The following is a 26,807-nucleotide window of genomic DNA, read 5'->3' as shown; positions in this document are numbered from 1 at the left end:
AGGGGCGCTCCTCACAGTCAGGACTCTGGGGAGCAGCGCTACTCATACCCAAGCCTGAAGGAGTAGATCTGGTGCCCGCCTGGGGGTGTGGGTTGAGGTGGAGGGTGGGGGTGAGAGGCTGAGTTCCCAGGGCTGTGTTGGGGTGAAGAGAGGTGAGAGACCCATGATTTTTTCCTTTTCAAGGGTGGTCAGGCTGCTCCAATGTGCTGAGCCAGTTTCATTATATCCCTGCTTGACCTCTCCCCCGCCTCCCGCACCCCCAGTTCTAAGTACATGGCAAACACACACACAAGTGCCAGCTTAAATATGCACAAGGGTCAGGAGGACACTGGGTTGGTGGGCAAGATGGAGGTGAGGAGGCCCCAGGCAGACAAGAAAGACTCTGGGAAAACTGGCTTCTCCCGTTTACCCCAAGGAAGAATGTGGACAGCAAACAGGCCAGGCAACACCACCCCCCAACAATCCCAGTGGAGGTTGATGGAACCCTCCCATTCTGGGCCTTTGGGACCCTTCACTGGCTTGAGTTCTGGCCTCTCTTTAAGCCCCAGATCTATTGCTTTCACAGATCTTATTGAACTTGAGAAGGATAGAGGAGGAGGGGCAAGGGAAACGGCATTCTTCCTCAGCAATGCCAAGAGCTAAAGTAATACTTCTGGTTGAAACTGATCTCGGCCTGTTTGTGATTATGGCCCCTTGCTTGCTTTCTGGCAGGATATCCCTGGAACCCTGCAGCACCACTAACAGGGAGAGACACCCTCGCTCACTCGGATAATCTTGTCCTCGTCTGACATGACCAAAGATGTCCGTCAGCCTCTCTGCTTTCAGCAGTTTTCCAGGGCAACTCTTCAAAACATTACTTTATTTTAAAAAGGGGGGAACAAGCCCCCCCAACCCCTACCATGAAATTCCACAACACAATCATATTCCCTCTGTTACCAGCACCATCCTGGACAACAGGGCAGCACAAGTAGTCCCATTGGCTGATGCAAATTGAAGGAGAAAGGAAGGCTGGGGATTGGACTATCTTCCTCTTTTGCCTACACCCCTCCCTTTTATTAGGGGTGAAAACACACATACACACACACACACACACCTTTTGCTGTCATAGCCCAGAAGTGGCTTAGCAAAGCTCAAGACTATTTCTCAGCTGCTCTTTCTCCGGAAATTTAATCTGCAAAGCATTTGGCCTCACAAAACCCATTCCAAAGGTGTCCAGGAGCCCACGAGCCCTGTGATCATCATTACAAACCCAGGGATGTTTGCAGCCAGTGACCCATTTGGCTGCTCAGGAGAGCCGGCTGTAGGCTTGCCAACATAGTCAAACTCCCCTTGCCTGCTCCCTCTGAGCTGAAAGTGGCTTTTTCTCAGAGCCCCAGAGGTGAGAGGGGATCTTGGGAGCCCCAGAAGCACAACGATGAGAGGTCTGCTTCTTACCTGGCCAAAACCACGAGGCATGGGGGAGCTTGGTATCTGGAAAGCAGCCGCGGTCCCTGTCTTCGCTGCTAATCACACCTCCGTTCCACAGGTGAGGAAAGCCGAGGCTCAGAGAGGTGAAGTGGCTTTCCTAAGGTCACCTGGTCAGTGGGTGGCTGAGCCTAGAACCTCGATTGACCTTAAACCTAGTTCCTCTTAAAATCCTGGCATTCCTTCCAGGAGGGTACACTGTCACTCTGCCTGTTGAGATGACACCCTGAGCCCTGCACCAAGTGGTAATCCCTCGACCTAATGCCTCAAGCCAGAGGTGGGTGGCTGGAACTGGCAGAAAGCCTCCCAGAGCACAGGGAGGTCGCTTGCCAGGCCCAGGAGAAGCTCGTAGGTCCTGCAGGCCCTGGTGCAGGACTGGAGACCCCAGGTGCATCCTGATGGCAGCAGCTCAAAATCCTGCCACGATCAAAAGATGGGGGAGGGGACATGATGAGCAGAAAGAAGGCTACAGCCTTGAGAGGGCATCCATTAGAAGTATAGACAGTCTTCTCTCCTCCTGCCACCCAAGATGCTGAAGGGAAAGAAGGCTTAAGGGGAAGAAGGTAGTGCTTGCCCCTGCTGTCATGAAGAAGCAGGAGGCCAAGAAGGTGGTGAACCCCCTGTTTGAGAAGAGGCCCAAGATTTTGGCATCGGACAGGACATCCAGCCCAAAAGGGACCTCACCTGCTTTGTCAAATGGCCCCACTACATTCAGCTGCAGCGGCCAAGGACTATTCTCTATAAATGTCTGAAAATGCCTCCTGCCAGTGACCAGTTCTCCTAGGCCTTGGACCGCCAAACAGCTACACAGCTGCTTGAGCTGGCCCGCAAGGACCGGCCAGAGACAAAGCAAGAGAAGAAGCCGAGGTTGCTGGCCTGGGCAGAGAAAAAGGCTGCCGGCAGAGGATGTCCCCACCAAGAGGCCACCTGTCCTTCGAGCAGGGGTTGAAGGGGTCACCACCTGGTGGAGAACAAGAAGGCCCAGCTGGTGATGACTGTGCACAACGTGGATCCCATCGAGCTGGTCGTCTTTGTGCCTGCCCTGTGCAGAAGATGGGGTTCCCTCCTGCATCATCCGGGGGAAGGCCAGGCTGGGGCGCCTAGTCCACAGGGAGACCTGCACCACCGTTGCCTTCACAGGTTAACTTGGAAGACAAAGGGGCTCTGGCTAAGCTGGTGGAAGCTCTCCAGACTGATTACAATGGCAGATATGATGAGATCCCCTGCCACTGGGGAGGCAAGTCCTGGGTCCCAAGTTGGTGGCTCACATTGCTGAGCTGGAAAAGGCCAAGGCTAAGGAACTGGCCACCAAGCTGGGCTGCGTGTATACTGCTGAGTTTTCTGTACATAAAAGTAATAAAAATTCTCCTTCAGGAAAAAAAGGAAAAAAGAAGTACAGTCAACAAATGAGAAAGGCAGAGTGCCCACAAACACCAGGACTGGAAGTCTGGCCAACCTCAACAGTGACCTTACCACCTTCCTGGGGGCAGGGATGAACAAAAGGCGCCAGGAGGCGGAACCTCTGGTCTGGGGGTAGCTGCACAGCCAGCCCATGGGCCAGCCCCACCCTGGCCCAAGAAATGGTGGCTCTAAACAGAGAAGTCTGCTTTCTCAGATTGGAGCCTCTGAAGGTGACCTTATGGGGGGAAGTTACCACTCCCCCGTATGAAAAAAGGGGTCTGTTTGAACAATACACAGGAAGCGCCTCCAAGTCTGGGGCCTGCCTCTTCGCTGCCTGTCTCTCAGCTCCAGCTTCTGCACCAGGCTGAGGGGCCCACGGTTGGGGAGCTGAGGAGCCTGCTCACCTCCCCGCCTCACCTGGGCGGGGGGCTGGGCCTCAGTGGGCCCCAGCCCTGAGCGGGCGTGAGGCTTCATGTCTCCCTAGCTTGGTATGGAAGGACAGGGGACTCTCCTTCACCTGACATTTGAGGCCCTTCGAGCCCTTGGGCCTGCCTGCCCCTCCAGCCTGTTTAGCGCTGGGAGAACGTCTTCGCTCAGGCAGCCCCAGGCACTGTTGCCAGACCAGGCTCGTCCACGCCACCCTCCATACCTCTGCCCGAGTCATTCGGGTTTGCTGATCTTAGAGCAGCTTTCTCCTTTAGCTCCTTCCTCATGTGAGGCCCACCCTTTCCAGAAGACTTCCTTGACCACCCACCTACCCCAGCAACACTGTGCTTTCTGCCTCGCACGTGGTAGGTGCACTGTGAAAACAACTGAGTCACTGCATCCGGGCCTTTGCCCTGCAGGTGAGAGAGAGCACTGGAATGCCATCACCCCAGTGAAGGGGAGACAGGGACAGCTGTTTTTTGTCAACTGCTGCACCCCAGTGCTGGGCACCCTGCAGGGCACACAGTAGGTGCTCTGTGTTTGTCGACTGTATGAGCAAACTGCATCCTATAGAAGCAGGCCCTGTGTGTAGCACCTCACTCAGACAGGCTGAGACCGCTGAAAGACGAGGCAGAGGGAGGCAGGATGGCAGCTCCTCCTTGGGCCCTCTGGGGTTGGGAGTGGAGCCAGGTCGGGTCAGATTATTTGGACAAAGGGGAAGGCAGAGTGAGCTGGGGACCTGACCACCACGGCCCGTGCTCTGCCTTCACACCCTCAGCCCCGCCTGCCAGGGCCCTGGTGAGCAGATCTCTGGGAAGACCGCAAGTGCCTATTAGGTCTGGGCCTGGCCCATGGACCTGGCGGAGTCGAATGCTGGAACTTTTCTGCAGGAAACTGAGTCAGCACCTTCCCCTTGGCCTTTCTCCTTCCTCAGCCAGGGTTTCAGTGGGACTGAGCTCTACTCTCCTGGGGATCCAGCACAGCAGAACACTCTTGGACTTGGCTTTCCAAAGAAGTCAAATCCACAAGGAAGAGATTTCCACCCATCAAGATTTCCAAACTCTGGATAAATAGCGTTTGTTGGAAACCCATGCCCCACCTCTCGGCTGTGCAACCTTGAGGGAAGTCACTTAACCACCCTGGGCTTCCATTGCTGCCTCAGAAAGATGGAATGCTAACATCTCCCCTTCCTTTTACCAACATGTTTTATAAACCACAGTTTCATATCTTATAAAACAAAATATGCTGATTTGGAGAGAGGTCAACTTGAAAACAGCCTCAAATCCCTCACTACTTGGCATGAGCAGGCACTCCCCAGGTGGCCTCGACCTCTCCAGTGACCCGCCAGCAGGAGACTAAGGAAACAGACACGCAGACTTCAGGCCGCTGGGCTTAGAATGTTCCTTAAAACAGAGGGGTCTGGGACACCACGATCCGAGGGCGGACTGTGGCAATGCTGACGGGCCAGATGTAAGAGGAGAGAGGGATTTGCTATCACAGTGCACCGGTCTCAAACCGCCTTGTGGTTCGCTCTCTTCACGGCCAGTCCTTGGCAGACTCTTTCCCTGAGTTTGGCCCTCTCTCGCCTCCCGTGGTGCCTGGGCCACTTCCCCATCATCCAGTCCAATAAAAGCTTAGGGGAAGCAAATGCATTTTTGCATGAGCCTGAGAGGTGCCTAAGAAGGGAAATGTAGAAGCTGGGGCTGAGGCAATTCAACGAAACAAAAAACCCCAATAATTTCATATAGCATGCTTCAAACGTATACAGAAATGAACTTGAGGGTTATGCAAGCCAGAAGCTCCCCTCCATTTACTGCGATTCCACAGCTCAGCTCCAGGATGGGGAACCCCGGTGAATGCTGGCTCCCACCAGGCTTCTTGGGGCAATAGGGCTAACTGCGTCAGCCTGTCCGGTCCCCTGCAGCGGGGACAGGGAATGCAGGTCAGCACTGGGAACGCAGAGGGTGAGGTTATGGCTCTGAGAAGATGCTGAGAGAGGTGAGGGTGATTACCCTGGGTAACCCCACTCCCACCAGGGTCATTACTGAAAACCCAGCTGCTGAGGGGTGTAATACCACATGGCTGCGGGATAATCTGGGGACAGAACAAGGGGCACATTCTTCACCCGAATTCCCTGATCCTGACAAATTGTGCTCCCCAGACAGTGCTGATTCCAGGGTGGGAGTCTGTTATGTGAGAGTGGAGGAAACCTTGTGGTGAGGCCTGTCACTTCTACTGGGGACAAAGGCATTGTATGTGTGTTGCGGGTGGGCAGAAGGTCTCCCGTGTTGCCTGCTGCCTGGGCACCTGGGCTAAGGTATGCCTGGGGAGGGGAATGCGGGCACCTGTTGGCTCTACTGTAAGACTCCCAGGGGAGGGTGGTGGCCGCCATACCTAGAACAACGTGCCTTGGCCTGGTACCACCTGGCCTCTCCTCCTGCTCTGCCCTCACTCACCCCCTCTGTCCCCCAGACCCGCTGCCCCCCGGTTGTCCCTCCGTCCACCAGGCTCCATGCATCTCAGCTTTCCTGGCACTTCTTCAGAGAGGCCTCTCCCAGCCACACTCTATCCGCCCCCGCCCCGCTGCGTGTTTGCTGTCGGCACCCTGTTTATTTCCTGCACTGCATTTCCAAAATCTGCCATTACTTTCCTGGTTCACTCGTGACTGGCTCTCCCTACATGGGAGCCCTGAGAGGGTGGGGTTTTGTTCACAGGTCTCTGGCACCTCGAGGCCCTGGCCTGGCACTGAGTCAACTACCGTAACGGAGTTAGTGACAACTGATCACCTGGACACTGGCCTTGCTGGGGTCTGAGCATTGTGTGTGTGGTTCAGCCGCTCTCCTGGTGTTCAAGCCCAGAAAAGCAGCATTTGGGAGGTGCTCGTGGACAGACTCAGTGTAAACGTGTCTGCCCCGCAAAAGGGAAGGTGTTGCCCTGGGGCCGAGGCTGGGATGAGCCCTCTGGCAATTCCGCTGGATTTCCAAAGTCACCACTGTGCCATACTTTTTTGCTCAGAAATGACTTTCCAAGAAAAATGGCCTTGGAGGAGTTTGGGGCAGGATTGGTCCACAAAGCCAATGTGAAGTCAGAGTGACCGGACACTCCACTTGCCCAAACCCAGCAGGTGGAGGCGAGGCAGAGGGCGCCCGGAACCCCTTGCCCCACTGAGCCACCTTGCAGCTGGCTCCAGGCAGGGGGCTGGCAGTGCTCAGTGCTGACAAGCCCTTGGACACCCCCTAGCAACAGCCTATGAAGATCTAGCTAAAGGAAAGAGTGATTTTCGTCCCTGGACACATTTCCCCTGCCACCTTCCTCCCGCAGCCAGGATCACTTGCTTCAAAGTGCCACTATTCTCAGGTCCCAGTCCTACCCCCTGCTCTCTATGGCTCCACCCTCCACTGCCCAGCCTCCACTTTCTCCATCAGCACACACTGCTTGAGGCAACCATGGACCTGCCTTGCTGTGTCAGCCCCAACAAGCCCACCTGGAGCTGAAATTCCCTCCTGTCTCTGCCACCCTAACCCTCCTCTCTCCAGATCCCAGCTCAATGCCTCCAACTCCTGCACACAGCCTTCCCCAACTATGCCCACCTCTGCTCCTGGATCTGTGCTCTACGGCCCCTTCCCTTCCAGCCAGCTCTGTGAAGTGGATAACAAGTACACACCAAAGACTGTCGTGGACCAGAATGGACCTTGGAATTGCTGCTTAGGCTGATGCAGCAGGAACACACATGTGCCCCATTTAGAGAGAGTTGTCAGAGACCAAGGCTTTCTGATGGCTGAACGGGACCTCATGGGGGCCAGTCCTCCCACATCCGGATGGGGCTGGCTCATTGGAACCAAACTCTTAAATGGCTGGTGTGGAGTTTAGAGTGTTAGTTCACTTCTCTGCAATGCGGACTGCAATAAACCCACCTTTCTAGAAATAGCCTGTCCTGTCTTTATTGGGACATCTCTTTTTAGGGGTAGCTGGGCAGTCCGAATTAGCAAGCAGGTGGCTCCTTAGTGAGCACATAAACTAAGCCAAAGTACAGCAGATACACAGAAGTCCACTTGAGACAACAGCAAGTGTGCAGGACTACCTCAGTTCTACCTTACAGTCCATCCCTGTATGCTCACAGGGATGCTCACAACTACAGTCTCGGTCCCATACAATAGGGACCGTATGCGGATGCACCCAATCCACACAAGGCCTTGACAGAGGAGGTATTTGAGAATAGTGAAATGAATGAATACTATATGTAGCATATTTCTCCCTTCCAAGAAGCCCATGTAGAACCAGTTCTAACAATGTTCATGAAAATAAATATCTAAGTCACAGAAGATACACATCCTCAATGTTAGGAAGACTCCAACACATAAAATATGTAGCTGAAGAATGCACTACCTTTTGACATCACAAAATAATCATTACGACAAACTGAAAGCTTATTAGCTTGTCTCAGTGATAAAGATAGGTGTCAAATAATGAATGGTTACATTATTTTTTTTTTAAAAAAAGGGCACATAGCATGTGTCACTGCCCCCTTATACTTCTGAGGAAACAGAAATTAAGTGATTCCAACTTACAGCATATAAACCTAGTTTTCAGACTCCTGATTCTTGGTTCTCCCCACTATGCGCACCATGACAAAGTAAGCAAAAACAGTTGCAGCCAACAGGTTTTGGGGTACCTCACTCCCTCTGTATCTCTTTTCTTTAAAACCTGCCTTCCAACAGCCGCTGTTGAAGAAGTTGGCTAGGAAGCCACGTTTATACCCCATGGCACTTCTGGACACAGCTGACTAAGCCAGGGCTGGACACCAGATCTAAGGTCTGTCAATCCATTGGCTTGCCAGGAACCAATAGAATTCAAACATCAAATTTGGAACTCAGAGGACCAGGGGTCATTGTCAACTGGTTACCTCCACTGAAGAGTCACGCAGAGTCTAGTTCTGACAAACCAGCAGCAGCAGACCAGGCTGCTGTTCTGAGTGAACAGGAAGAGAAGCAAGGCTGGTCTGCAGCTAGAAGAAATCCAAAGCTAGGCTTTAAATCCATATGGTACCTGAGAGAGACAGAGGCGAGAGAAGCTGCTTTGGCTCATGTCGACTTTCTGGTTCTCAGTTCCCAGGCCCCGTGAGGCTGGGGTGGACTTCCCACCCTTGGGTTTAGTGAGATTTTCTTGCATTTTTCCAATAATCTTCAATAATCCTTTTAATAGTGAGCAAGTCTGAGTGGATGTCTATCCAAGGCTTCATTTTTCTCACCTGTACAATTTCGCACCTGGATGGGCCAGCGGAGCTCAAAACTGCCGGCCAGCACCATGCTTTGGTCTTTGCTCCTATAGCCGTGCACCTCCAGGGAAGTGTAAGGGCTCCCAACATTATCACGCTGGTGCCAGGAAAGAAGCAAAGAGTCAGAGAAGGAAAGGCAGGAAAAGAATGAGTGTCTGTTGACTCATATCCGCACATCCCTCCTTGGCCCCTAGTCCTGAGAGAGAAACAATCTTGGAATGCTGCATGCAGCTTTGCTCAACACAGAAATCAGAGCAACTGGGACCTTGCCATCACCACTCTGCCAGAACTTAGACCAGATTATGTCTGGCTCTGGCCAGGTAGCTCAGTTGGTTAGAGCATCATCCCAGTAGGCCAAGGTTGCAGGCTCGATCCCTGGTCAGAGCGCATACAAGAATTAACCAATGAATATAGTAATAAGTGGAACAACAAATTGATGTTTCCCCCCACCCCCCACCTTCCTCTCTCTCTTGCTCTAAAATCAATAAAATAAAAAATAGAGCAGATTGTGCCTAATGCAAGGTGAGGCCAATGTAGTCTTCAAGCCATTAGAATGTCCTACAAAGGAAGATCTCAGACACCACTGTTTATGTCACGAGAAGAGGGGTTTCCAGAGACAAGACAGCAACGGCAGATGCATGCTTGCTGGCTGGCAAAACTAACAAAACTACTGAATCTTTCCGCTGGATCGGTCCCTGCTGATTGATGGAGAGAAAGAACCTTTCCTGGCTGGGTCCCAGGCCCACTGCTTGATCAAAAAATGCTTTCCCTGAAGCCACTCAGGTCTCACTTGGACCGTCCTTGATTTCTGTCCACTTGTGTCCCCTGGAATAGGCTTGTCCTCAGTGCTGAGTACACATCCTCCTCCTTAATCCTCTCGGCTGTCCTCAAGTTCAAAGGAACAATTAACAACATGACTTCCCGCTACCTATGAGCACCATGCTGGAAGGAAGGACACAGAGGAGCCCTTCTGCAGTGACGTTCCAGGGAGCCACACGGTCATCTCAGCCAGCCCTTGTCTTTCCCTGACCCGCAGCATGAGCAGCTCCGGGATGATCCTACCCAGGATCAGCCCACTCTCCTTCCCACACATCCTCCTCAGAGGGGAGAGATCTCAGCTATCGGACTGTAGGGAAATGACTTAATCTTTTAGCCTGTTACTTTAGCCACAAAATGGTTAAAGGGCCTTCTACTTCATGGGGTGGGTCTTTCCATGATTGCAGTAAACGATACATGTGAAGTACGCAGCCTGAACCTGGTTTTTACTCTTTACTGACTCTCAGTTGTCCTTCAGACACACCTCCCTTCAGACCAGTAAGATTACAGAGTGCTGGCAAAACCACAGCTCCAAAGTGCTCTGTGGCTAACGTCCCAGGCAGAGGGCTCTGATCAGCAGGTGAAGCCACAGGTGGCTGGATCCCTCTACAGACACTCTACTCAAGGGACTTCCAGCCCAGCAAAACGGGGACACAGGCAGAGTCCTGGTTCCCAGTGAGCAAGGCAAGGCCCTGGGGGTGTGTGGGGTGGGGGGTGGGCAGGACTAGTGCAAACTGGAACCTATGTCCTAACAATTTGAGTGGAAATGGCTCGACACACTCACCAAGTCCCAAGGTCAAAGGCATCACAATTGGGTCTTTGTTTCAGAGTTCAGAAGCCTCACTCACCACTCCTTCCAAAGCCAGCTTGCAGGATGCACAATGCACCTCCCCTCCCCCACCATCAGACGTCCAGCTCCCTCAAACTGGGAAACCACCCACCCAGGGATCTGTACTTTGGCTCTCTTCCTTTCTCCCCTCCACCCACTTAGCTTCTCTGGTTAAGCTGGTTGTACAGTCCAGGCCTCCTGGTTTTTAACGGCAACAGCTAATGTAGGTTTGCACGGTAAACACAGCACTGCAAGGTCCCTGTGTAAACATCTGTCTCCACCAAGGGTAAAGGTACAAAACCCAGAGAAGTGGAAAAGCCACGTTCCGGAGGGCTCTCCCAACCTGACACCCAACCATGGAATTCAGACCTGGGATAGGGCTCCGAGAAGCCATCTTCTCCAGGCCTCACTTCTAAGCAGACACCTGTCCCTCCTAATTTACAGAAGGCACAACTGAGGCCCAGAGGTATTAAGGGACTTGAAACCACCCCACCAGCAGGTGGTGGGCTGAGCTGTGCTACCAGGGACAGAGCTCCCTCAGAGGGTCGGTGTGCCAGACGAGGCTACTCCGGGAGTTGGGTGGCCTGAGCCCCTCAAACAGCCACCCGGACTCTTCAGAAGAGTAGGTCCCTCTGCCTCCTCCAGGCCTAACCCAGAACCCCCACTTTGTCCACCCTCTTCCTCCTCTGCTCTGGGGCAGGACTCTTTGTGTTCCCAGGGTGCGGGGATGTGGGTTGGGATGGCAGAGGACACACCCGTCCCTGGGAATCGGGCGTAGTCTCTCGTACAGCAAGCAGGCTGACTTCCTTTTGTTTGGGGTCGCTTCTTGAGCCATCCTGGCTAGTGGCTGGTACCAACTCCTCCTGCTGCTCCAAGGCAGTGAGGTGGCCGAAGGGTCCCTAAGCCAGAAGTCTACTTCTGAGCAGACTTGACCTTATACGGAGAAGTGGGCCTGCCTTTCTTTGGAGCAAGCTCCAAAACAAACATCTCTCCCTCCTCAGCCGGTGTCTCCAATTCCACCAGTACGGATCCCCTCCTTTGGGTGGTTAGGGTTTCCAGAGCCAGGTCCCCATGACAATGCAGCTTCCCTGGGGTGGAGGGTGGGGGAAAGGAGGTAGGACTGGTACTGGGACAAAAGCAGAAGGCAACACTGCAGAAAGGAGACCTGTGTGGGCACCTGGGGTGAGGGGCCCAGGCTTTACGATAGGGACATGGCTGCTGGGAGTGACTCCAGGCCCAAAGGCAGAGCCTGACCTCTCTGTGCAGGGAACAGGCTTCGAAGACCCCAAACCCACGAGGAGCCATGAGTCAGGTCTATGTTGGCATCACAGCCTAAGCGCCCCTCGCCCAGGAGACCCCCTGGGATTTTCTTAGCATCCCTACAGCTACTTGCTGCCCACAAGCAGGGGACTCAGGGGCCCAGGAACATTCCTGTTCTGTTCTGCTTTTGACCTCAGATGACTCATCCCCTTCCAATTTTCTGTGTGTCAGTTAATCTACAGAATGAGTACAGTCATCCCTTGGTCTGCCTTCCTTTCAGAGCTCAGGATATTGGAAGGGAAGTGAGAGGGACAGGAAAAGGAGAATAGGCCCCTCCCCCAGGAGTATCCTCCAAACTCAGCCCAGAGAGGCTCCTGTGCATGGTCCTTCCCTTGCAGCAAACCGAAACCAAAACAGAGCCAATTCAAGCCAGCAGACTCCCAGCAAGCTGCTGGAGAATGTCCTGGGCCCGTGGTCCTGACCCTGCGGGGGGCCACACAGGTCTGCACCTCAAACTGGCCTCTGCTCTCTACCTACAGACCCCTGTGCCCAGGGCATTGAGGCACTTGGGTCCACTGGGCAAGGACCTGGGGACCAGCAGCCCCCTGAAGGGACCTAGTCAAGACAAAGCCTCAGCTCCCAATGACAGGGCGGCTGCAGCAGGACCCTCCCTGGCTCCAGGACCTGGCCTCAGCCCCCTGTCTGGGCCCTCTTCCCAGGTCCTGGCAGCCTTCAGCTCGGCAGGAGACAGGAGGCTTACTGCTCAGACACCAGCCAACCCCCACAGGCCGGGCCTTTCCTCAGACCACACTCCAGGGGCCCAAGGACCTGAACCCCACAGTGACGTCATGGCCGGCCTGCCTTCCCCCAGCCCTGCCTGGACCCTGGCTGCTAACGTGACCCTATGGGGCGAGCTGCTGTCGGGTGTCCCTGAGCCCGGAGCTGCCTTCCCCAGGGGCCTCAAAGGACTCGGGGACCCTGAGTGTGGGGTGGACAGTGACACCCATGCTGCCACCCCGGCGTTGCATTAATGCAAGCCGGTTAATCACCCCGAGCGGTGGAGACATTCTTCCACCACCAGGCAAACTGCTGGCCTGTAGCCCAAACCAACAGGGGAAACTTCAGCCTCCTCAGCCCTCTCCCTGCCAGATGGAAATAACGTATAGCTGCAGAGGTGGGGGAGGAGGAAGGGAACAAAAACCAGCCGTCCATCCAAGGAGCCGGGCCGGAGCCCCGAGTGGCCGGCCGGGACACTCACCGCTTTCATTCTTCTCAATGACATCTACCACCTCCCCGGCCTGGAGGCTCAGCTCCGAGTTCTCCTGCTTCTTATAGTTGGACACCACCACGTACTGTTCCAGGATCATGGGCTCGGCGCTGGTGTCGGCACCTGGCGAGGGCAGAAAGCACGCGGTGAGCCAGCGGCCAGCCATGGCCCCGCGGCCGGGGCGCCCCCTGTCCATCGGCCTCGGGGGAGGCTGCTCTGTCGCCAGCGCCGCTCCAAGGGGCTGCCTGCAGCCAGGGTTCGCAGCTCGCTGGGCCCCAAGGACAGGCCATATAGCAAGGCCCCACACCGGCCCGCTGCACCGCGGGGGCCGGGGGACATGGGGAGCCAGGGGGCAGAGGGAGGGTACGGGCAGGAGAGAGACAGACAGAGACGGAGGAAACTCAGAGGAAAAGCCTGCTGCTGCGAAGAGTTAGTCACAGCCCAGCACGAGGGAGGCAGAGAGGCCTGGGGCGGACGTGGTCTCTCCAGACCCCTCGGCGACAGGGGTGTGAGGGGAGGGCTGCGGGTGGGCGGCCCATGAGGGCTGAGGCCAGAGCAGAGGAGAGAGAGAAAGGCAAGGCGAGGAGGAGGGCTCCTGCCTCTCCCCCAAGCCCTGTAAACCCAGAGAAAGAGAGTCGGCAGTCCTCCCCTCAGGAGGGTGAGGGAGAGAGCGGGAGAGACCGTCTCCACAGCCTGGGCCCAGGCGAGAAGTCAAGAAGGTTTGAGGCCGCCAATCACTGGGGTTTACTTGCAACCCTTAAATAGAAACACATGAGACCCATCGAATGAGGAGCCGGGGGTGGAGGCAGGGGAGGGGGAGGAGGGCCGAGACTGTTTACTTGAAACCCAAGAAGAAAGCCAGCAGCAGGCCAGCCCAGCTCGCACCCCCCCTCCTGCAACTTTTCCTCAAGTTCGGCTCCTTGCCTGCCCCTTGGGCTCAGTGGGGTGCTGCCACGGAGCCCAGGGCCTGGCACACACAGAGCAGCCTCAGGCCGGCTCTCCCAGACCTTCTTCTGGAAGGGGCCCTGGCTCAGCCTGGCTGCTGCCCATTGGCTCCCAGGAGACTGACTCAGTGTCCCCCTGCCTTGGGGTGTGTGGTCAAGCTCCTAGAAGCCTGCGGCGGCCCTTTTCTGGCAGTTTCGTGGAGCTTGAGGGGTCAAGAGGTGGGGTTTAACAGGAGGGCAGGCTACCAAAGAGCAGGCAACTTCTCTGTCCTCCTCAGTCACGGGACCAGTGCAACATTCGTTAAGCAAGCACTGAACTAGAAGGTGGACAGACTGGCTGCCCGTCTCAGCTCACTGGCTGTGTGGCATTGAACATGCTGCTTAAGCCTCTCTGTGCTTCACTATCACCACCACCATCACTAGGGTGGAGGTGGGGAGAAAACACCAAAGACAGGCCCTGCAAGGAGCTCAAAGGATTCACAAACCAGAGTCCCACGGGTCACCTCCCACAGGAGGCCCTCCCAAACCAAAAGGAATTCCCAGTGCCCTTCTCAAACCATGCCTCTCCCACTCTGTGCATCTGCCAATCTCCTGGAAGCGGTGGGCTTCACACCACCAGTCTGGCGATAGAAACATCTAGAGGGTTCCCAGGCTCTACACGGCCCCCTTGCTGCTTCAGCCTGCAGCCACATTCCCTGTATGCTTGAGGCGAACTCGGCCAGTGTTCTGTGCAGGCACGGACACTGTCCCCTGTTAGCCTAACAAGCTTCTTAGCGTCCCATCGCACAAAAGACAGCTCAGAGGCCCAGAGAAGCCCAGAGGCTGGTCCCGGCTCACAGAGCTGCTAAGGGGAGAACCACCAAGTTCTCTGTGTTTTAGGTTCAAGCCCATCTGTTTGGATTACAGACCTGCCTCCTTCCTGTTTTCAGACATCCCACCCTTCTAGCACAATGGTCCACAACTCGTCCAACGAAACCACCTGGGGGCCTTTAAAGAGTACGGATGCCTGGGCCCTACCCCTAGGGATCCAGATTCAATTGGTCTGGGGTGTGTTTTAGACATCCCACCTTCTCCTGTGGTTCTTGCTTACAGCCGGGGGAGAAGCACTGCTTAGGTCTTTGGGTCTCTCCATGGCCGAGGACCTACCCAACCGAGGGTGGGGGCCACAAAGGGGAAAGAAACCCACTGACCCTGGCAGTTGTCTTCCACCAGGCATGGACCCCGCAATGCCAGCTCAGCCCCTTGCAGACCCAGGAGGGACCCTGTCCCAGCTGAGGCCTGCCACGGGGACATGCACGCACATAGCCCAGGATAGTATTTCAGGCAGAAATGCGACCCACAGCTGGGCAGCAGGGCCAGCGTGGCTCTGCACTCAGATAGCGCCAGCTCTGCACCCGCCCCTGCCAGCAGGACAGACACGGCGCTGGGCACAGTGCTGACAGACTGCCTCCCATCGGGCCCCTGGGGGCCCATCAGTGCTTCTGTGGCTAAGAGCACTTCCTAAGTGCAACCAGCACGAAAAGGAGTTCCCTTTCTACTTTATGGGGAAGGAAAACTCAAGATACACACAGAAGAGGAGTTCCCCAGCAGCAGGTTAGACATCTTCCAAGTCCTGGGAGGCCCCGGGTTACCCCGAGAATGAACCGCAAGCCTCATCAGTGCTCACTCGTGGGCAGCACTACGCCAAGTGCCGACCGCACCATCTCGCCGTCTGGGTTGATCCTCACAACAACCCTGTGTGGTAGGTCTTGTTACAGCCCCATTTTACACACGGGCAGACTGAGGCTCGTGAGAGAAAGCGATTTTCCTAAGGTCATATGGCTGGGATTGATCCCAAGCCCAACTGACACTGGAGCTTGTGTTCTGGACTTCTGCACTGTGCCGGCCCGCAGGGAGCCCCTGATCCCTGGTTTCCAAGGAGGGGCCCTGCGTTATCCTACCCCCAGGCACCTGGCACACAGTTGGTGCTTAAGAAAGACTGGAATGTGCATTCCTTGTTGACTCTCGCCACATGGGTTGACCGGACCACTGTGCCCATTTAGGTGGTTGGCACTAACGTTTGTGAAATGAATGAACAGGCAGGCAGATGAATAAAGTGACTTAAGGGTTTGTTTTGAGCCAACACAGATAAACCAGGTAGAGCCTCACTTCTGAATTGTGGGAAAACCAGACAACTAAACCATGGAAGGGAGAAGGGGGAGATGGGAAACAGAGGCACAGAGGAGCAAGGGGCAGAGGCTGCCAGAGAGGACAAGCAGGGGTGTTGGGGGATGGAGAGACATCAGCTCATTGCAATCCAAGCCAAGGAAATCTGAGACAAGATTTCAAAGAGGGGAAAAATCTACATACTCCTTCCCCCCAGCCCCTCAGAATATTGGCCTGAGCCTGAAGACTGACTCTCTGGGACACAGGTAGAAAAGTTAAAGCAATGTTCTCCGGGCATTCCAGAGCACAGCAGACAGGCAGTGGCACTGCTGGGGGATGGAAAGATGGACACACAGACACTCTGCCTTCCTGGCTGCCCTCCCCTCCCCCAGCACACGCAGGCTCCCAGCTTGCTCACTCTGGCATCTGCCCCTTAGGGTGTTGCCTGCCCAGGGCGGCCCTGGTGGGTGTGAGCTGGGAGCAGGTATCCGGATGAGAAACCACTCAGCGGGCGGGCCGGCCGGTGGGTGATGTCATCCCTGAGGCTGGATCCCCTCCCAGCCAAAGCCTGGAAAATTAGGGGCTGAAGGAGTTGGCCCCAGGGAGGGGGAGGGGCAGGGGAGGGAGACTCCTGTCTTCTGAGGGAAAGGGTTTGGCAGAGGCATGGAGGAGGGCTGGACCCTTCTGGGGAGGAGAGCTCCTCCCAGGGTGGAAGGGGGCTTTGTAAGAATCTCATCCAGGGATGGGCCCTGGTGCCTTCCTCAGAGCCCCTGGCTCGATCCGCTGGGGCTCGCAGCTCCCGGGCTCTGCCCACCCTTGCCGCACACCTGCACTCCTCCAGCTACCACCTGGAAAGATCCCTGGCTCCTGCCTGGTCTTGGCTGCCAACTTCAACTTCTAAACGAGGCTTTTGCCAAGTCAGTCCACTGCTCTAACACCTTCAGTGGGTCCCTGTGGCCTATGGAATAAGGGCCAAATTCAAGTTCAGTCTTTCTTGACAATCTGAACTCCACAAGTCCCCTGTCACACCACCCTCCTATTCCAGGCAATGTTCACCATTCCCCACACATGCCTCGGGCATCACCCTGAGCCAGCCACACTTATCTCGCAGTTTCTTCTTTCCAAGCCTTTGCTGTAGCTGTTCCCCCTTCCCCGCATGCCTTCCTTTCTACCAACCCCCACACCCTCCAACTACCTCTGCCCTCCAGGAGCTGCCTGATCGCTCTAGCCGTACTGCCTGCTCCTGTCCTGAGTTTTCTGTAGGACACTGTTGCCCAACCAGCCCACGTGCTTTAAACAAGAGTCTCCCTAATGACAGTAGATGCCCCAGGACCAGTGCCCCAGGACCAGTGCCCCAGGGTACGGCACTAGACCAAGCAATTGCCTGAGATGCACGGTGCAAAAGCACATGCAGTCTAAGGGTCTGAGGTCCAGGCCTGCCCTGGCCCCAACGGCTCTGAGACCCTGGGGGGGCACTGAACCCCTCTGGGTTTTAGCTTCCTCATCTGTAAACAGGAACAGTGACGGGACCTACCTGACAGCGTTGTTCCAAGCATGGGATGAGGTGATGGGGTTAATGCTCTATGTAACCCATAAACAGTGTTTACAAAGCAAATAGCAGGGGAAGTTTGGGGAGCAAGCAGGAGGGGTTTAGGTTCCTCTGTAGCCTCAGAACCAGCAGGCATCGCAAGGCAAGAGCCACAGGCACCAGGAGAGGGTGGCTGAGGCTGTGTCCCTGGAGCAAGACCCTCCTGGCAGGCAGCGGGCACTTGCTTTCTGGAGAGCCACTCTGGGGGCAGGGGTACCAGGCAAAACCACTCGAAGACCCTCACCTTCAAGGATCCCAGCATCAGCCCTTACCTCTGAGTGTCCTGTCTCATCAAACACTCCAACATCCCAGATGGGGAAACCAAGGGCCAGAGAGACCTGGAGACTCACCTAAGACTCCAACCCCAGACTCCGAGTCTGGCTGGTTTCCCCTGGGGCCCACTGCCTCCCCTCAGCCTCTCGCTCCTAACAGCTGGGCTCCTCCCGAGAAGCCAAGCCCTGAGGTGGCCCATGCCCCATGCCTCCCACACTTTCTGTGACTGCTCCCCAAACGCTGGGCATCCTACCAAGGTCCCTCCATCCCTCACAACTGGTTCCTCCCAGGCCAGACTCAGCCTGCCGGCTTCTCCACAGGCCCTTGGACAGCCAGGCTATATATACGTTTGGTGAATAAAATGTATTGTTGTGGGCCAAGTGGGCTCTGGCTCACTGGCTCGAGGAGAGGGGAAAAAGGGACAGGAGCCCAGTTATTAGCTCAGGCCCAGGCCCTCATCAGAGGCAACACCAGAAGGACTGCTAGGGCCTTGGGTCAGGCAAGGGGTCTGTCTTCCTGACTGCTGCCTCCTGCCCTGGTCCCCCCTCTCAGGATGCCCACCTCCTAGTCCCTGCCCACAGCTGTGGTCAGGAGGGTTTCAGCCTGGGGCTCTGATCCCTGGGGCAGGCCCAGCTCCCTCTGACCCTTCTGCCTTGTTCCCCAATCTCCAAGGCTGGGACCCTGCTCTCAGGTTTGGGCTGGGGAAATGGGGGAGGGGGCTCAGGTAGCACTCTCAGAAATGGAGGGGCTCACCCTGGCTGGTGTGGCTCAGTGGATTGAGCACTGGCCTGCAAACCAAAGGGTAGCCAGTTCGATTCCCAGTCAGGGCACATGCCTGGATTGTGGACCAGGTCCCCACTAGGGGGTGCACAAGAGGTAACCACACAGTGATGTTTCTCTCCCTCTCTTTCTCCCTCCTTCCCCTTCCCTAAAAAGTAAATAAATAGATAAAATCTTAAAGAAAGAAAGAAAGAAAGAAAGGAAGAAAGAAAGAAAGAAAAGAAAGAGAGGAAGAAAGAAAGAAATGGAGGGGGTCCTAGAAAAGCCTCCTGGAAATCCTATCATCTGCCCACCACTATCTTCCTCTAGCAGCTAAGAACCCTGCTGTCCAGGTTTTTCTGCAACTGTCCAGCAAGTTCAAAGACTAAGGCAAGCCCCTGACCCACGGCCCGGTTCTGCCCAGAGAGACACAGGGCACAGGCCCATGTCTCTGGGGGCCATCCTGGGCCTGGCAGCCCAAAGCCTGGGAAGCCCCCTGAAGCCAGAGGCAGCTAGCTCCTCTCTCTGTACCCCTGGGGCATGGGGGTGGTGACCTCCACCAGTCTCAAGAGTCCCCATGCCCCGCTGCAGCTCCCTGCAGTGCTCCAGTGCAGACCCCTGGGAACCCGGCTTCTGCCCTCTGCCTCAGAGGTCACTGCCTGCCTGGAAGGAGGTTACAATCCTTGTAGCCCATTTCACAGGGAGGGCCAATTGAGTTCATTGTCGAACATGATGATAGGCACACACTGTCTGTGTGCCAGGCCCCCCATGAGGTGGCACGGTGCCCACCTAGGGCAGTTAAATACCCCAGCCAAGGCAGCACAGCCCAGGATGCAGCAGAGCTGGGATTCAAATCCACACGCTCCGGGTCCGGAGTGCATTTGCTTACACACTGAGCTGTGTGGTCGCTGCCAATCAGAAGACTCCAAAGCTGGATCTGAGACCTAAAAAGGGTCAAAAGACAGGCAGAGAGTACAGGCAGCAGAGGAGCAAGGGAAGGCAGAGAGGATGCTGGGCATGCTGACAGATGGCCGCTACACATCTCAGGGAAGCATGTGGCAAGGGGCCGGCAGCTCCGGCTCCCCCACACGGATGTCTGGGACGCACATGTTCACATACATGCACTCACATGCACACTGGGCAGTACCTGTCACGTCCTTTTTGGGAGACTCAGCCCAGCTGGAGAGCCACACTTCCAAGTCCCCGAGAGCAAGCAGCAACAGGAGAGGAGAGTCAGAAGAGAGAGGACCGTTAGGCAGGCAGGAGGTCCCCTGGGCGATTGGCCTGAGTGGCTTCGGGCACCAGTAGAGCCGCCAGCGGAAGGTGGGGGAGGGGAGGGGAGTGATTTCCTGGCCCTGGGCGGGCTGCTGGGCGTGGGCTGGAGTGATTACAGAGGCGCTGGGACAGGGCCGGCTGGGACAGGGATAATGAGGTGTCTGCCGAAACGCAGGCGTCCTTTGGAGCTCAGAGAAGCCCACACAATCCTTGCTTGGAACAGGGCCCGTGGGTTACAACTGCCCTGGGGAAGGCAGGCTGGACCTTTCTCTCTGGCCACGTGGGTGGCTGACCCCACAGGGTTTGGTGGCTCCACGGACCCTCACCAGGCCGGCAGGCTCAGCAGCAGAAACCTGGAGCTTCGAACATCAGGGTTGGAGAGCCCAAGGCCATCTCCCGGCTTGGGGCACCACACCACGGGGCCTCCATATCTTCTCTAGCCCTTGTCCCAGCCCCATGCTCTGAGGAGGAAGGACAGACCCTGGCAGAGTGGGAAGATGCCTCGTTTTAGAGTCTCACACCTCAACTCCAACCCAGAAGGACAGGGACCTTTAGTGACCAGGGGAGGTGAGGGCCCTATGCCAGGCTCAGAAGTCATGTCTGACCCGGGCCTCAGTTTCCTCATCTGTGAAATGAGGTTAAAAGTTGTCCTCCTGCCGAGAGAGAGAAGCGAAGTCACAGCACCTCAAACAACCTATGACCGTGAGATATGAGACAGTAACATTACGAGGTGGGAAGCTCTTAGCCTCGTCAACGGTGTGAACATTTCTAGAGGGTCAGCATGTAATAAACACCGACAGTCTGCTCTTGGTGGGCAGCGGCTCGGTTACTCCCCAGGACAACTCCTTGACGTGGGTATGTGTTTTCCCGCCCCACTTCACAGGGGCGGAACTCGAGTTCAGACAGGGGCAGTAGCCAGCCCAAGTTCCCACAAGCACAGAGTGGCAGAGCCAGAAATGGAGCCTGGCCTGGGAACACCCGGCAGGTGCTTTCTCTGCTGAACTTCTGACCCCCTCCCACGGGGCACAGTGCTGGCTGCAGCAGGGACACTGGGGAGGAAACACTGAGGTGCAAGTTGAGACACAAACCCTGTACAAACGTTGAGACACAAACCCTTGTACAAACATTGAGACACAAACCATGTGCAAACGTTGAGACACAAACCCTGTACAAACGTTGAGACACAAACCATGTGCAAACGTTGAGACACAAACCCTGTACAAACGTTGAGACACAAACCATGTGCAAACGTTGAGACACAAACCATGTGCAAACGTTGAGACACAAACCCTGTACAAACGTTGAGACACAAACCCTTGTACAAACGTTGAGACACAAACCATGTGCAAACGTTGAGACACAAACCCTTGTACAAACGTTGAGACACAAACCATGTGCAAACGTTGAGACACAAACCCTGTACAAACGTTGATACACAAACCCTGTACAAACGTTGATACACAAACCCTTGTACAAACATTGATACACAAACCCTTGTACAAACGTTGAGACACAAACCCTTGTACAAACGTTGAGACGCAAACCATGTGCAAACGTTGAGACACAAACCCTGTACAAACGTTGAGACACAAACCCTTGTACAAACGTTGAGACACAAACCCTGTGCAAACGTTGAGACACAAACCCTGTACAAACATTGAGACACAAACCCTGTACAAACGTTGATACACAAACCCTTGTACAAACGTTGAGACACAAACCCTGTACAAACGTTGAGACACAAACCCTTGTACAAACGTTGAGACACAAACCATGTGCAAACGTTGAGACACAGACCCTGTACAAACGTTGAGACACAGACCCTGTACAAACGTTGAGACACAAACCCTTGTACAAACGTTGAGACACAAACCATGTGCAAACGTTGAGACACAAACCCTTGTACAAACGTTGAGACATAAACCCTGTACAAACATTGAGACACAAACCCTTGTACAAACGTTGAGACACAAACCATGTGCAAACGTTGAGACACAGACCCTGTACAAACGTTGAGACACAAACCCTTGTACAAACGTTGAGACACAAACCCTGTGCAAACGTTGATACACAAGCCCTGTACAAACGTTGATACACAAACCCTGTACAAACGTTGATACACAAACCCTTGTACAAACATTGATACACAAACCCTTGTACAAACGTTGAGACACAAACCCTTGTACAAACGTTGAGACACAAACCATGTGCAAACGTTGAGACACAAACCCTGTACAAACGTTGAGACACAAACCCTTGTACAAACGTTGAGACACAAACCCTGTGCAAACGTTGAGACACAAACCCTGTACAAACATTGAGACACAAACCCTGTACAAACGTTGATACACAAACCCTTGTACAAACGTTGAGACACAAACCCTGTACAAACGTTGAGACACAAACCCTTGTACAAACGTTGAGACACAAACCCTGTACAAACGTTGAGACACAAACCCTTGTACAAACGTTGAGACACAAACCATGTGCAAACGTTGAGACACAGACCCTGTGCAAACGTTAAGACACAGACCCTGTGCAAACGTTGAGACACAAACCCTGTGCAAACGTTGAGACACAAACCCTTGTACAAACGTTGAGACACAAACCCTGTACAAACGTTGAGACACAAACCCTGTACAAACGTTGAGACACAAACCCTGTGTGCCCAAACAGCACTGGCTGGGACTGCTCCCTGACCCAGTGGTGGAGAGTAATCATAATTACAAGAGCAGTAGACCTTTACACAGCATTTACTGCACACTAAGCATCGTGCTGAGCACTTACGTACAGTAACTCACTTGTTTGTCACAATAAACCTGCAACGATAAGGTATCCCCTCGGTTTTACAGACGACAAAAACGAACTAGAGAGGTTAAGTAACCTGTCTGAGGTCACATAGTTAATACGGTGTCCGTCTCTTGTGAGGACACAGACTTCAGGGGATCCGTTTGCCACTCACCATTTAAAGCACCTAACTCTCCCTTACCCAGCAAGCTGACTTCCAATGGCAGGCTGGCTCCCTGAAGTTTACAGTTCTTACTGTAAACCAGTAGAGTGGGCCTCCGGTGGAGAGGTTTAGCAAGGCCTCTGGAGTCTGTCTGGATTTAAGACCTCTGGGGTCCGACCGTCTGGATCCAAATCCAGGCTCTGCTCCTTTGCAGGGGGGGTGTTACTTAACCTCTCTGAGCCTGATCCCTCACTTGTAAAAATCCAGATGAAACGAGACATTTACCTTGGAGGTTGCTGAGAGGATTAAAAGAGTACGTAGTAAGTGCTTGGCATAGTGCCTTGTATACAGTCAGTGCTCAATGACTGTTAGCCACCATCTCCTATGAGCTTGGTTCAATCAATCAGAAACAATCACATTCCTAGAGCTGCAAGGATGAGAACCAGACGGTGCTCATACCGGATGCACCGAGAAAACGCTGGCCCCTGTCAGATGGCTCCCCAAAGGTAACTCCAGACATCAGGTCAGTTGGAATGGGGGGTAGATGGACTCCAAGGGAATGCACCCAGAGACAAACCTTCTGTGTCCAGAGCCTCCCACCACCCGGTCTAGCAGCAGGAAGCCTCCTTGGGCAGAAGGAGCTAGGTGGACCCTGCTTTCATGCCTGGGTAGGGCTGAGACTAGCTAGATGCACCTAGGCCCTTTAAGGCTTTGAGCTGAGTTGGCCAAGTGGGCCTGAGTTCAGAATGTGGGACTCCACTGCTTGCTGCCACATCTGGCTGGGGCTGTAACTTCTTGCTGTTTTACCCTAGATGTGGCCAAATGGGCCACCTCCTAGCAAGGTCATGCCAGGCCCATCCCGACCCCATCTGGTCCCACCAAGCCCTGGGCCAATCCACCTAAGAGGTTACCCACATCTCTCTCCATCTCTGCTGGCTTTGTTATTTTGCACACCTTCCTTTTGGGTTTCTTTTGGGTTCTTCAGAAGAAAAGCTTTTGGGAAGTGTGAACCCCTTTTGGTGAGCCAAGGAAAATTATTTGACTTGGACCTGGAGAAGCCAGGAAGACTTGTTCTGCTAGAATAGGAGTTGACAAACTTTTCCTGTAAAGGGCCAGAGCCAGTATTTTAGGCTTTGTCAGCCGTGTCTCTATGGAGACTACTCAACCCTGTGAGCGGGCAGTGTGCCAATAAAACTTTATTTACAAAACCATCTGGTGGGCTAGGCATGGCCAGTGGTTTGTCAACCCCTATGATAAAAGATGGCAGCCATCTGAGAGGGGTAGATGCCCCAAAACCCTAGGAGAGAGCAGTGGGGACCCTCAGCCCACAAAGACTAACTGCTCACAAGGTCTCGGCTGCTAGGATAATTTTTTCAAGAATCATTTCGAGCCCTGGCCAGTGTGGCTCAGTTGGCTGGGTGTCATCTTACAAACTGAAAGGTCACAGGTTCAATTCCCAGTCAGGGCACATGCCTGGGTTGCGGGATCGGCCCCCAGCCAGGGTGCTGCAAGAGGCAACTAATCGCTGTTTCTCTCTCATATTGATGTTTCTCTCCCTCTATCCCTCCCTTCCCCTGTCTCTAGAACCAATAAAAAAAACCCAATCATTTCAAAGGGCCTAATGTCCTTTGATCTTGGGCTTTGGGCATTTAGGCAGACAGTGGGGATGGACAGCAAACTGAGCCCCTACTAAGTGCACAGCCTGAGCTCATGCCAACCCCCTTCATTCCCCACAAGCAGGCCTTCCCTTCTTGCTCCAAAGGAAAATGGGAAGCAAACCAGAAATGAGCCTGTCTTTTTAAAAGAAAGTCTTCTTAAAACATGATTTATTTCCCAGTCCCCTGGATCCACAGAATTAATCCAGTTTCATGGTTCCCACCCCCAGTGGCCCCCTTTTGGAGTGCCTTCTTTCCAACCCATCCGAGCAAGCTGTCTCCCAGGGTGGGAAGGGACCCCTTCGGCCTCATCACAACGAACAGAGAGCCCCTGGCCTACAATACCCAGCCCTCAGCCAGGAGGCAGATGAGGTTGCCGGCTCCGGGCTGGGAAAATGGAAAGACAGAGAGATGGGGTGAAGGAGCAAGAGGCAGGCGCAGCCAGATGAGCAGCTGTGACTGACACAAACCAACTGCTTTCTGCCCTCCCTGTTGTCTCTACCTCCCTTTCCTCTGGCGACAGAACCAAGGGCCCTCCAGAGCAGCGTGCCTGGTGGAAATCGAGGGGCACCAGACTGCGAAGCTGCACAACTGATCTTGCTGAGAACCAGCTATGTGACCTCAGGCAAGCGGCTTGACTTCCCTGGGACTCAGTGCTCACACCTGTGAAGTCACACATTTGGGTCCATGGATCTCCAGGGTACTTCTCTGATGTTCTAGACTCTTTCAGCACAAACCTGCTAGTCCCCACAACACAAGTGCATCACAGCTGAAAAGAATCTTTCCAGAGAAACAGACTGCCTTTCCAGGGAAAACCACTTGAACACATGCTCAATATATGGGAACTCGAGTGAAAAAAGCAAATAATTCAGGAGGGACAGAGGACAGAAAACTGGAGCAAGAATTTTTTTTTTAAACCTTGGTCCTTGTGCTTACTCTTTTAGCTCGGATTCTGGGCACTTGGCAAATATCTGAGCCTCTCCTCCTTCTGTAACATGAGGATAAAAATGCCTGCCTTGTCCTCTTTGTAGGGTCGTTTTAAGAGTGAAATGGCCTAATGCCTGTGAAAGGTTTTGGAGGGGGACACAGAAGCAGAGTGGATGACAGGGGCAGAGCTGGTGACTAAGGCAGTGTGTGCCTAGGAGATAGGCTGCGTGGAGACAGGGTCCCTCCACTGGCCATGCCCCCAGTACTTACGTCCCTGCCAAAGCCAGTCCTCTTGGCTTGCAAGACCAGCAAGAATCTAGGCCCAGAGAAACCCAGGCGCCTGAAGATCCTGGCCAAATACAGTGACCTGAGGACACTTAGATGCTGAACCTGATTCTCGCTAGGTCCAGGTGATTATAGGAAGTCAAAGAACAGTACTACAGGTGCCTGTGACATTAAGGCCACTTCCCTCAAATGCACATGCACCCAAGCACCACATTTAAAAAAAAAACAAAAACAAACAAAAAACCCCACCTGCACAGTCAAGACTCTTATTGGTCCATCATACAGTTTCCTTCATCTCTGAGTAACTCCAGAGCAGTGAGAATTCGGTTCCATTTACCCAAATCTACTCTCAGGCCATGTTTCCAGGAATCCTTCCTTTGCTGGTGTAACGCAAGTTCCATCCATCCAAACTAATAAATCCAGAGTGGGCTGTGCGCCCAGGTGGGAGAGACGGGAGTGAGAACAGCCAGCATCACAAACTCCTCGGAGAATGAAAGCAAACCAAGGGCCCCGGGGACCAGGGCAGGGTCACCCTCCTTATCCACTTACAGCCTCTGCCCTGGGCTCCAGGGAGGGGAGGGGAAGCAGAGACCCTGCCAGGGGCCCTGAATGGAATGAATACACCCTCCCCCCCATCTTGTCCACATCCTTCCAATCTTCTGAGTACTCCAGACCTCTCCCTCTTTGGGAATTCTTTTGTTTGTACCTCACCACAGCCTTGAACTGGTTTCTAAAGATCTGCTGTAGTCTAATCCTTTCTCTTGTACAACTCAACTTCGCACAGGGCTGCTTCTTAGGTTTCCTACAGACTCCACGTGTTTCTTTTCCTTTTTGACTAGGCCACCAGGAAACTCAGCCACTGCTTTCAGGACATCAACTAACTAGGGCTGACAGCTGCTGGCCTGTGGTTTAAAGGTAGTGACAGGAGGAGCTCCTCCCCCATTGGGGACATCCTCTGCCATCCAGGGGTGTCCAACCCTCAGCCCGTGGACTGCATGCGGCCTGGGACAGCTATGAATGCGGCCCAACACAAAACCATAAATTTACTTAAAGCCTTTTTTTTGCTCATTAGTTTTCGTTCGTGTTTGTGCATTTAATGTGTGTGCCCAAGACAACTCTTCTTCTTCCTGTGTGGCCCAGAGACGCCCAAAGGGCGGACACGCTGCCAGTAAAGGCGCTGCACTGCCGCGGGCGCCCAGCAGCTCAGCCTTCACAGCAGCGTCGCAGGGCTAAACGCCCGGGAGTTTCGCTTGCACGATGAAACAGGT

General features: G+C 54.2%; 1 protein-coding gene and 1 pseudogene across 5 annotated transcripts in view; one reads left to right on the top strand and one right to left on the bottom strand.

Annotated features, from left to right (window-relative positions):
• SH3PXD2A (SH3 and PX domains 2A) overlaps positions 1 to 26,807 on the bottom strand; it is a 227,841-nt gene that overhangs the window by 44,461 nt on the left and 156,573 nt on the right. For 3 of the 5 annotated variants that reach the window (XM_045191383.3, XM_053922098.2, XM_053922096.2), the window contains 2 exons: positions 19,595 to 19,639; positions 12,730 to 12,861 (listed from right to left, as the gene is read on the bottom strand). In XM_045191383.3, the coding sequence (XP_045047318.2) occupies positions 12,730 to 12,861; positions 19,595 to 19,639 (177 nt within the window). The remainder of the gene's footprint in view (positions 1 to 12,729; positions 12,862 to 19,594; positions 19,640 to 26,807) is intronic. The other 2 variants (XM_071221156.1, XM_053922097.2) reach the window with 1 other exon arrangement.
• LOC139440864 (large ribosomal subunit protein eL8 pseudogene) lies at positions 1,454 to 12,502 on the top strand (annotated as a pseudogene).

The sequence above is a fragment of the Desmodus rotundus genome, chromosome 4 (assembly GCF_022682495.2).
Source record: "Desmodus rotundus isolate HL8 chromosome 4, HLdesRot8A.1, whole genome shotgun sequence".
Taxonomy (NCBI): domain Eukaryota; kingdom Metazoa; phylum Chordata; class Mammalia; order Chiroptera; family Phyllostomidae; genus Desmodus; species Desmodus rotundus.
This window is presented reverse-complemented; position numbering and strand designations above follow the sequence as displayed.